We start from the raw sequence: 10,849 nt of genomic DNA, 5'->3' as shown, positions 1-10,849 counted from the left end.
TGAAGAGGGGTGTGCTGTCTTTAAAAAAGATAAAATATATTTTGGCAGGTCCAAGTACATAAAAAACAAGTTATTCGACAGACTGTTCCAGCTCAATATCAGACACCAAATATTTTCTACACTGTATTTGTGTCTGCTGATCTGCTCCATCAATCTTCACTCATGTTTCTAACTGGGTTTCCACAGAACTTAAAGAATTAAAAAATTCATTGGTCAACCACATTGTGTTTTTATTGAACAAACAATGATCTGCAGTCATTTACAGATTTTACATTTTGAAATTTTGTTTATTCTTCCAGAGTTACACAGTGGGTAAGACAGAAGACAAATATTCTTCAGCTGTAGCTGCTCCAGAGCCTCAGAGAAAGAGTGTGATGATGCCTGAGGATGCCAGTAAAAGGAGGACACTGGAACCAGTGGGTATGTTGCTGGAACCAGTGGGTTTGGAGGTGGGACCAGGGGGTTTGGGGGTTGGACCAGCTGGGCTGCCATTACACAGGTCCCCCTCACAGCACTTAATGGGATTAACACAATTACTTTTGGTCATGCAGCTCTTGACAACTTGACCTGCAATACATGATGGAAAAAACTCAGTTTCAACAACAATAAAAGCAACCAGTCATTTAGTACAGCAATATATCCGCTCATATAGATAGACAGTCACTCTGAAATACTTAATATTAACTGCGGAAGAACAACTCACCATTCACTTCAGCGGTGGCACAACGGTCGAAGTTGGGAGGACAATCTATTGGGCCAGTGCAGGATTTGCCTGAACATGAGTGGCATCTCAATCCAAATGCTATACAAAAACAGAATAGTGTCACAATGGGTTTAAGATACTTCAAATCTAACGCTCATTGTTTTATACATTTTCACAAAGAGAAGGTGAAGAGAAACTTGAAAGAAAATGCAAACAAGTTAACAAATATGAATCTTAAGTTTCTCTAAACAGTATGGGTATTTTGAAAATCAAATACTATGCAAATGGTGCTTTAAATTTTGACAACTGTTTAAAAAAAATCATAATGTCATTATTATATTACAAGCCAATACACGTGAATCATAATTGTTACCTGCAGACAGAGTCACAAAGAGGATCAGAGCTCCAAACCACTGCATCATGAACGGGGGAGAAAATCAGACTTTTAATCAGCCGTGTGAGAGGAGAACTGGAGAGAAGATGTGAACTGTTCCTTTTATAGTCCGACCCCTCAGTCCTCTTTCAAAACCTGACAGTTACATTTCTTCACAAAGTCTCCTCCCAAAGTGTGCACATTATCTCCATGAAACAGCCATGTGCAGTTGTATGAATAAATACAAGACTGGAAAGTGACATCAAAATCATCTCCAGTAACAGATTACATTTGTTTTGGGTGAAACATCAGAGCGTAAATGTTGTGATTGTTCATTTCAAAGTATTTCATTGATCTCTACAGCAGTAGTAGTAACAGTAGTAGCATTAGTAATAGTGGTCAAAGAAGTAGGAGTAGTTTTAGTATAAGAAGAAGTAGTAGTAGTAGTAACAGTAGTTGTAGTAGTAGTAATAGTTATGGGTGCGGATCCCGGGGGGGACGGGGTGGACATGACCCCCCCACCCCAATTTCTGAAAAACATAAATTTTCCCCCCAAATTCTAAATAGCCAAAATGATTGAAATTGAACAAATATATTTTCCAACTCCACATTCCCTCTCTAGCCTACTAGGCCTCCCTCCCCTCCCTGCTCTGCTGCAATGCAACTGTGGGTGGGTAACTTCATTAAAAAAAACAAACAAAAAAAAAACTGATCTCTCCCTCCACTTTCTCTCAGCCACTAGAACGTGGCCATCGGCTGGCGCTCTCACAATAGTCAGTAAACAAATGCCTCTCTGTGAGTAATTTTGATTTAAACTTCCTCAAGAAAAGGAAAGTGTGCCCATAAAAGATTTAAAAACTTAATCAGATTCTGTTTGTTGCCTCAAGTGAAGTAACTTATCCCTAGCCATGATTTGCATGCGTGCAATAAAATAAAAAATCGCAACTGATTGTGTGCCCCCCCCCCCCCCCAAACTTGTTATCAGATCTGCACCCATGGTAATAGTGGTAGAAGAAGAAGTAGTAGTAGCAGCAGAAAGTGTAATATCTTTAACAAAAGACAAATAATATTTTGGCAGGTCCAAGAACATGAAAAACAAGTTATTCGACAGACTGTTCCAGCTTGTTATCAGACACCAAATATTCTCTACACTGTATTTGTGTCTAAAGTGATGAGACACTTAGTTTATCTTTGAATTTGTTGCACATCTGCACTTTGTGGTGATAAATGTAAAAGGTAACCACTGGCATCAAAGCAGGAGGTGCAAAATCTTAAAGTCTACTGATCTGCTTTATTATTCCTCAGATCAACAACTAAACATGTCATTTCTTTATTTGCTTATGACTGTTTACATTTTATGTCCTGTTTTGTCACTCATGTTTCTTATTAGGGTTTCTGCAGAACTTAAAGAATTGAAAAATTCAGTGGTCGATCATATTGTGTTTTTATTGAACAAACACTGATCTACAGTCATTTACAGATTTTACATATTGAAAATGTCTTTATTTTTCCAGAGTTACACATTGGGTAAGACAGAAGACAATTATTCTTCAGCTGTAGCTGCTCCAGAGCCTCAGAGAAAGAGTGTGATGATGCCTGAGGATGCCAGTAAAAGGAGGACACTGGAACCAGTGGATATGTTGCTGGAACCAGTGGGTTTGGAGGTGGGACCAGGGGGTTTGGGGGTTGGACCAGGGGGGTTGGGGGTGGGGCCAGGGGCTTTGGGGGTGGTAACAGGGGCTTTGGAGGTGGGACCAGGGGGTGTGGAGGTGGGAGCAGGGGGTTTGGGGGTGGGACCAGCTGGGCTGCCATTACACAGGTCCCCCTCACAGCACTTAATGGGACTAACACAAATATTTTTGAATATGCAGCTCTTGACAACTTCACCTGAAATACATGATGGAAAAAACTCAGTTTCAACAACAATAAAAGCAACCAGTCATTTAGTACAGCAATATATCCGCTCATATAGATAGACAGTCACTCTGAAATACTTAATATTAACTGCGGAAGAACAACTCACCATTCACTTCAGCGGTGGCACAACGGTCGAAGTTGGGAGGACAATCTATTGGGCCAGTGCAGGATTTGCCTGAACATGAGTGGCATCTCAATCCAAACGCTATACAAAAACAGAATAGTGTCACAATGGGTTTAAGATACTTCAAATCTAACGCTCATTGTTTTATACATTTTCACAAAGAGAAGGTGAAGAGAAACTTGAAAGAAAATGCAAACAAGTTAACAAATATGAATCTTAAGTTTCTCTAAACAGTATGGGTATTTTGAAAATCAAATACTATGCAAATGGTGCTTTAAATTTTGACAACTGTTTAAAAAAAACATAATGTCATTATTATATTACAAGCCAATACACATTAATCATAATCCTTACCTGCAGACAGAGTCACAAAGAGGATCAGAGCTCCAAACCACTGCATCATGAACGGGGGAGAAAATCAGACTTTTAATCAGCCGTGTAAGAGGAGAACTGGAGAGAAGATGTGAACTGTTGCTTTTGTAGTCCGACCCCTCAGTCCTCTTTCAAAACCTGACAGTTACATTTCTTCACAAAGCCTCCTCCCAAAGTGTGCACATTATCTCCATGAAACAGCCATGTGCAGTTGTATGAATAAATACAAGACTGGAAAGTGACATCAAAATCATCTCCAGTAACAGATTACATTTGTTTTGGGTGAAACATCAGAGCGTAAATGTTGTGATTGGTCATTTTAAAGTATTTCATTCATTTCTACAGCAGTAGTAGTAACAGTAGTAGCAGTAGTAGTATACACTGATCAGCCAAAACATTGAAGCCACTGGCGGGTGAAGTGAACAACATTGGTCATCTTGTTACAGTGCAATATTCCACTGGGAAACCTTGGGTCCTGACATTCATGTAAATGCTACCTGATGCGCTCCGCCCACTGGAACACTGTTGCAGACCAAGTAAACCCCCCTTATGGCAATGGCACTTGTTGATGGCAGTGACCCCCCAGCAGGACAATGCACCATGCCACACCACAAAAACTGCTCACAAATGACCCGAGGAATTTTACAAAGAGCTCAAGGTGTTGACCTGGCCTCCAAATACCCCTGATCCCAATCTGATCATCCTTCTTGGACCAGACTTGGCTCTGACCTGTTAAGGCATGAACACAGGACCTCCGGGGGGTATTCTAAAGTGCCTGGCACCAGGATGTTGGCTTCAGATCTTTTGGGTTGTGTGGGTTGTGTGGGTTGTGAGGTGAGGTAACAGCATGTCCCACAGATGTTCGATCAGACTGGGATCTGGTCAATGCCTTGAGGTCTCTGTCATGTTCCTCGGGCCACTCCTGAGCAGTTTTTGTAGTGTGGCATGGTGCATTGTCCTGCTGGGGGGGCCAATGCTACTGGGGAGTGCCGCTGCCATAAGGAGGGGTACCTGGTCTGCACTGGTGTTTAGGTGGGTGGAGCGTGTCCGGTGGCAACCACATGAATGTCAGAACCCAAAGTTTCCCAACAGAGCATTGCATTGTAACAAGATGATCAATGTTGTTCACGTCACCTGTCAGTGGTTTTAATGTTTTGGCTGATCGGTGTATTTCCACCTGAAATGCAGTGTAGTAGAAGTGTTAAGTTGCCTCAAATTTTAAAATAGTAAAACTACTGCAAAATAGTATTAAAGCACAGAACCTTGGGGGAATGTACTTAGTTACTTCTCTCACTACCAGAAAGACACCTGAGTGTTTTTTTTTTTCCAAATAAGTGTCAGAATATCTTTCAAATGATACTGATGGGATTTGTATTTCTTCAAGTTGCTTTCTTGCATTCTCGATACCACCACCAGATGGTGCCAACGCCATAAATGTTCAAATCCTACACACAGTGGCTTTGACTGGTAAATTTGACAGGAGCATTCCACTAAATAAATAATGCGGGATTTGTAATTACATCGCTCACATATGTTTTTGTGGCTGACATGTAGGTAAAGGGCCAATAATGGTATTATTTTATTTTAGGAGATTTTTAGTGGAATCCATCTGGGTGTTTCTACTGTGACACAACAGAGTTTAAAATACTAAAGACAAGAGTTTGTTAGTTGAATTCCTGATCATCATGTTAATGGTCTTTTAAATGACAATGAATACATAATTTCTGGATCATCAATCAATCAATCAATTTTATTTATAAAGCCCAATATCACAAATCACAGTTTGCCTCAGAGGGCTTTACAGCATAAGACATCCCCCTGTCCTTGGAACCCTTGCAGCGGATAAAGACCCCCCCCCCCCCCCAAAAAAAAACCCTTTAATGGGGGAAAAAAATTGTAGAAACCTCAGGAACATAAGGAAATTGGTGCTCATCCAGGTTTTTATATCTTTAAGGCATTTTTGAAGTTCAGTTAATTGATCAGTTTCTTCTGGCTTTATGAATAAATACAATTGTGTATCATTCGCATAACAATGGAAATTTACAGAGTGATCTCTAATGATGTTACCTAAGGGAAGCATATATAGAGTGAATAGGATTGGTCCGAGCACAGAACCTTGTGGAACTCCAAAACAAACTTTAGTGGGGGAGACCGGGGATGGTTGTAACAAAGGGATAGTTGTAACACTCTCAGTTTGGCCAATTAGAAATGAGCTGTGGTGACATCATCAACATAGTCCATGCCCATTTACAATTGGAGCTCACTGGTGAAGCCGCATGTCTCTGAGTCCAAATATCAATTACAATTGTTTCACTTACATAGGTTCAGGTAGTAGTTTTTCTAGTTTAATTTGATGCGTTTCATTAGTGCTAGCTTTGAAGCTAAATGCTAAAAACTGTTAGCTCTTTGATGGCTGCTAGGCATGGGGAGGGTTGTAACAGTTCTTAAAAAGTGTGGATTTTGGGCCCATGAAGCCTGCACCCCAGGCAAGGACATCTACATTTGCCACAACGGCCAATCAGATTAAAAATAGGCTATAGGTATTATGCCTTAGTTTGCTCAGATAATAGTTACTCTTCGAAAGTGTTTATTGTTCAGCTGTTCAAATGCTGTTCAAACGTCAACCTTTTTTGTATTTGTTATACATTTCTATTTATTTTAATATTATAATTATTGTATTCTTACAAGTTTATTGTTCCTTCTTTATTATTCATTGAAGTGCTTGAATACATTTAGCCTATTGTGAATCTTTTTTTAAGCACAATAATTGAATTGTTACATCCATCCCCAGCTAGTGTTACAACTCACCCCGGTACTGGGGTATGTTGTAACAATATACCTCTTTGTATTTGACATTAATTTCCATAATCTGTGATGGTGTAGTAGAGGTCAAAGTGTGTGTTATTTATAGCAGACAAACATGGGTACCACGTATCAAAATTTAAGAACTCTAACAAAAAAACCCACTGAGTTACACTTGCTCAAACAAAAAGTGTTACAATCATCCCCGGTCTCCCCTACGTAGAGAGGATTCATCATTAACATGAACGAACTGAAAACGATCAGATAAATAAGATTATGAAGGTAAACTGCCAAAGAAAACACATTTTCTTGCACTTTCTGTGTACGTACAGTAAAGGATTGTTCTTGTGAGGAAAAACTCAACATCCATGTTTAATTACCCTGAACAAAATGAGTTGAAAACATGAACATCACCAAAACTAAATTTAGAAGTTTTCACATGACCTAAGAGGTGGGAGTAACTCACACATATGCAAGTCATAACCTTCAAGTCTCAAGCAAGTCCCAAGTCACTGTGGTGAAAATGAAGCAAGTCAAGTCATACTCACAAACTCATACAGGTAATATAACATAAACTGCACCCAGTGTTGGAATATAACTAAATACATTCATTTAGGTACTGTAAGTACAAATCTTGTCTTTTCATCTGATGTTACAGTCTGCCTCTGCTACACTACATTTATCTGACAGCTTCGGTTACTAGTTACTTTACAGATTTAGGTTTTGCACTCGAAACATAGGAAGCACATAAGCAAGACAACCCCCAAAAAGGGAGTGGTTTTACATGTGGTGGCCACAGACATTTGCTCTCTCCTTATCCTTTCTGACTGATTCCTCTCTAGTTCTGTGTTCTGCTAGTGTCCTTGTCACTACTGGTAGCATGAGGCTGTAACTGCAGCCCAATCAGGTTGCACAGGTAGTCCAGCTCCTCCAGGATGGTACATCCATACATGTGGACTCAAGAAGGTTTGCAGTGTCTCCCAGCACAGTCTCAAGAGCATGGAGGAGACACCAGGAGACAGGCTGTTACATGAGAAGAGCTGGACAGGGCCGTAGAAGAGCATCAACCCAGCAGCAGGACCGGTATCTGCTCCTTTGTGTGAGGACGAACAGGAGGAGCACTGCCAGAGCCCTACAAAATGACCTCCAGCAGGCTACTGCTGTGCATGTTTCAGACCAAACTGTCACAAACAGACTCCATGAGGGTGGCATGAGGGCCCGACATCCTCTAGTAGGACCTGTGGTCACAGCCTAGCACTGTGCAGCTCGATTAGCATTCACCAGAGAACACCAGAATTGGCAGGTCCACCATTGGTGCCCTGTTCTCTTCACAGATGAGAGCAGGTTCACACTGAGCACACGTGACAGGCGTGAAAGAGTGGTCACTGTGGTGAACGCTATGCTGCCTTAACATCATCCAGCATGAGCAGTTTGGTGGTGGGTCAGTGATGGTCTAGGTAAGCATATCCTTGGAGGGTCGCACAGACCTCCATGTCATAGCCAACGCTACTGACCTAAATCCTGATCTATGGGACGTAATGTATCGGTGCACCTGACGCTGCCAAGTACCACCACAGACTGTCCAGGAGCTCACTGATGCCCTAATCCAGGTCTGGGAGGAGATCCCCCAGGACATCATCTGCCAACTCATCAGGGGCATGCCCAGACGTTGTAGGGAGTGCATACAGGCACGTGGGGGCAGTACACACTACTGAGTCACATTATGAGTTGATGTGATTAAATTCACACAGGCTGGGTCGGCCTGCGATTTTACTTTGATTTTCAGTGTGATTTTGAATCCGGCCCTCAGTGGGTTGATAATTTTGGTCTCCACTGACCGTCTTTTTGTTCTCACCAAGTTATGCAGTGTACATCAGTAACAACTTTCAACTTGACTAATTCGTTCATCAAGATCTGATGTGTGCTTTAAGAGTTCCCTTCATATTTATGAGCAGTGTATATAGTAGTAGACTACAACAGTCACAGGGGCATTTTTACAGTACTTTTACTTTTATGTTCCTGATTATACTACATATAAGCAATAGATAAGTAATGTTTCAAATGCAGGAATTTGACTTGCAACAGAGTATTTTCATGGGGTGTTATTAGTATTTAAACCCTTTAGTAAAGGGTTTAAATACTTCCACTCCAGCTCCGAACCCTCTGGTCAGGGTGAAAGACTCCACTCACATAACATACCTGCTGCTGTCAGGAACCGGAGGCCAAAAAAGTCACCGAAGAAACTACTTCATGGTGCGTGGATGCGCACATACACACACTCAGATTGTGAACTAATATTTGGACAGCAGGGAAGAACAGTCGTTACGCACTGTGGCAGTACTAAGAGGACAAATAAGAAAGCCTGAGCATACAAAGCCAGCGGCGCATGTACGGCTATAACAGCGGCGACTGTGTGTGCGTAACAGCCCGTTACTGAATGAGTAATAGAAAACCTAACTCCCATGCATCACGCAGAAAGAAGTGAATTAAACCACAGGAAACGACACGGAGGAGCTCATGATACTGCTGCGCATTCTGCCACTCCTCTGAAGCGAGCTGTGGGCAGTAGGGAGTGGCAGGCAGAGTGGGCACGAACACCAGCCGGCGGGTCCTCGTCCCGCTGCGGCATGTGCGTCATCATATTAAAAAACAAAACAAAACAAAAAAAATACTTTTCAATATCTAAAAAAATACAAATATTAAATAAAAAAATCCAAGGCATTTCAAGTGATCTGTCTCAAGTCAAAATCTCAAGTCATGAAAAGCAAGTCAAAATCGAGTCTTGCGTCAGTGTTAGTCAAGCAAGTCTCAAGTCCCCATAACCAAAACTAAATTCAGTTTTCACATGACCGTAACAATATCCCCCATTTTACACCGATTTCTTAGTGAATGCATCGTTGTTGAAGCTCCTGTGTGCAAACTAAACCATTTAACCAATATGTACGTTTCACTTGTAAACCACCAGCCTGTTGTTATCTGTACTGTCCTCAGATTATTCTGTGAAGACTGTTTCGTTTTCAGTGTGCTATATTTGCCACATTGCTGGATTTCCTCATCTTCATTCCACTTCAGAAAAATAAAGTTTTGCCTGATACTGCCTCCAAAAAGATAACATTTACATTTTTATTTTAGCAGGTCCATGTGCATAAAAAACAAGTTATTTGACAAATTCGTATTTGATATGTGACAGGAAATATTTCTACTTTTTATCATGTCTGAAGTGGTGAGATAAGTGACCACTGGCATCAAAGCAGGAAGTGCAAAATGTTAAAGTCTGCTGATCTGCTTCATTAATCCTCAGATCATCAACTAAACATATACATTGATTTGTTCATGGTTTTTCATATCTTACTTCCTGTTTTGACACTGATATTTCTGGGGTTTCTGCAGAACTTAAAGAATTAAAAAGTCAAAAGGTAACTGTATTATGTTTTTATTGGACCAGCTTTTGTCTGCAGTTATTTGCAGCTTTTACATATTGAAAATGTGTCTACTCTTAACAAGTTACAAACTGGGTAAGACAGAAGACAAATATTCTTCAGCTGGAGCTGCTCCTGAGCCTCAGAGAAAGAGTGTGATGATGCCTGAGGATACCAGCAGGAGTAGGACACTGGATCCAGTGGGTGTGGCGCTGTTACACAAGTCCGTCTCACAGCACTTTATGGGACTAACGCAGAGAGCACTGAGCATGCAGCTCTTAGCGACAGCACCTAAATCACAGGAAAGAAGAAAACTCAGTTTCAACCACAATAAAAGCCACCAGGCATGTCACACAGCAATATATCAGCTCATATAGACAGTCAATCGAAATACTTAATAGCTGTGGAAGAACAATTTACCGTTCGATTCAGTGGTGGCACAACGGTCAATGCCTTGAGGACAAGTCATTGGGCTGGTGCAGGATTTGCCTGAACATGTGTGGCATCTCAACCCAAAGGCTATACAAAAACAGAACAGTGTCACATATGGTTAAAGATACTTCCAAACACTCATTGTTTTATACATTTTCACAGAGAGAATGTGAAGAGGAGCGTGAAAGAAAACGCAGCGTCTTTTTTTTTTTTAAAGAAAAACAACAAAACGGAAAACCGAAATTTTAACGCAATTATATTATAAGCCAAAGTACATAAGTCACAAGCTGTTTTACCTGCAGACAGAGTCACAAGGAGGATCAGAGGTCCAAAGAGCTGCATCGTGAGTGTAAATAATACCAGACTTGAAATCAGCCGTGTGAGAAGAGAAGTGGGGAGAAGACGAGATCTCTTTTGAAGCTCCTCCTTTTATAGTCCGAGCCCTGTGTCCTCTAGTGACCCTCAACTGTATTTCTTCACAGAGCCTACTCCCAACGTGATCACGTTATCACGTTATAAACAGGCATGCAGACCATGTATACACACAAAGCTGAAATACTGGTGTTGAACACTGGGGAGGGGAGGGGGGGTCAAAGGGTAGAAATGAACCTGGCCCATGAAGGCCAAGGAGGGGCCCATGAAAGAGTCTATGGACCTAAGGCATTACAAGTTAAGCTCTCTTGTCAGAAAGGGGGCTAAACTATTCC

The 10,849-nt window shown here is 41.2% G+C and overlaps 3 protein-coding genes across 3 annotated transcripts; all 3 read right to left on the bottom strand.

Moving 5' to 3' along the window:
* Nucleotides 1-209: 209 nt before the first annotated feature.
* On the bottom strand, nucleotides 210-1,229 carry LOC125890602 (lymphocyte antigen 6D-like). The gene is made up of 3 exons (XM_049579312.1): nucleotides 1,077-1,229; nucleotides 704-802; nucleotides 210-567 (listed from the first exon to the last, which is right to left on the bottom strand). Exons 1-3 carry the CDS (start codon nucleotides 1,123-1,125, stop codon nucleotides 359-361), a joined length of 357 nt encoding a protein of 118 aa, XP_049435269.1. The 5' UTR covers nucleotides 1,126-1,229; the 3' UTR covers nucleotides 210-358.
* A 1,267-nt stretch (nucleotides 1,230-2,496) lies between these two features.
* LOC125890601 (uncharacterized) lies at nucleotides 2,497-3,623 on the bottom strand. The gene is made up of 3 exons (XM_049579311.1): nucleotides 3,472-3,623; nucleotides 3,100-3,198; nucleotides 2,497-2,963 (listed from the first exon to the last, which is right to left on the bottom strand). The coding sequence occupies exons 1-3, from the start codon at nucleotides 3,518-3,520 to the stop codon at nucleotides 2,650-2,652; spliced, it is 462 nt and encodes a 153-aa protein (XP_049435268.1). The 5' UTR covers nucleotides 3,521-3,623; the 3' UTR covers nucleotides 2,497-2,649.
* A 6,085-nt stretch (nucleotides 3,624-9,708) lies between these two features.
* Nucleotides 9,709-10,599, bottom strand: LOC125890607 (three-finger toxin MALT0070C-like). The gene is made up of 3 exons (XM_049579317.1): nucleotides 10,439-10,599; nucleotides 10,131-10,229; nucleotides 9,709-10,001 (listed from the first exon to the last, which is right to left on the bottom strand). Exons 1-3 carry the CDS (start codon nucleotides 10,482-10,484, stop codon nucleotides 9,853-9,855), a joined length of 294 nt encoding a protein of 97 aa, XP_049435274.1. The 5' UTR covers nucleotides 10,485-10,599; the 3' UTR covers nucleotides 9,709-9,852.
* Nucleotides 10,600-10,849: the final 250 nt, after the last annotated feature.

The sequence above is a fragment of the Epinephelus fuscoguttatus genome, linkage group LG6 (assembly GCF_011397635.1).
Source record: "Epinephelus fuscoguttatus linkage group LG6, E.fuscoguttatus.final_Chr_v1".
In the NCBI taxonomy this organism is placed as follows: domain Eukaryota; kingdom Metazoa; phylum Chordata; class Actinopteri; order Perciformes; family Serranidae; genus Epinephelus; species Epinephelus fuscoguttatus.
This window is presented reverse-complemented; position numbering and strand designations above follow the sequence as displayed.

Coding starts and splice junctions, on each gene's coding strand:
- LOC125890602 (XM_049579312.1), bottom strand. CDS start 1,125: ATGATGCAGTGGTTTGGAGCTCTGATCCTCTTTGTGACTCTGTCTGCA. Junction 803..1,076: donor CTTTGTGACTCTGTCTGCAG/GTAACAATTATG, acceptor GTTTTTGTATAG/CATTTGGATTGAGATGCCAC. Junction 568..703: donor TGCCACCGCTGAAGTGAATG/GTGAGTTGTTCT, acceptor CATGTATTGCAG/GTCAAGTTGTCAAGAGCTGC.
- LOC125890601 (XM_049579311.1), bottom strand. CDS start 3,520: ATGATGCAGTGGTTTGGAGCTCTGATCCTCTTTGTGACTCTGTCTGCA. Junction 3,199..3,471: donor CTTTGTGACTCTGTCTGCAG/GTAAGGATTATG, acceptor GTTTTTGTATAG/CGTTTGGATTGAGATGCCAC. Junction 2,964..3,099: donor TGCCACCGCTGAAGTGAATG/GTGAGTTGTTCT, acceptor CATGTATTTCAG/GTGAAGTTGTCAAGAGCTGC.
- LOC125890607 (XM_049579317.1), bottom strand. CDS start 10,484: ATGCAGCTCTTTGGACCTCTGATCCTCCTTGTGACTCTGTCTGCAG. Junction 10,230..10,438: donor CCTTGTGACTCTGTCTGCAG/GTAAAACAGCTT, acceptor GTTTTTGTATAG/CCTTTGGGTTGAGATGCCAC. Junction 10,002..10,130: donor TGCCACCACTGAATCGAACG/GTAAATTGTTCT, acceptor CCTGTGATTTAG/GTGCTGTCGCTAAGAGCTGC.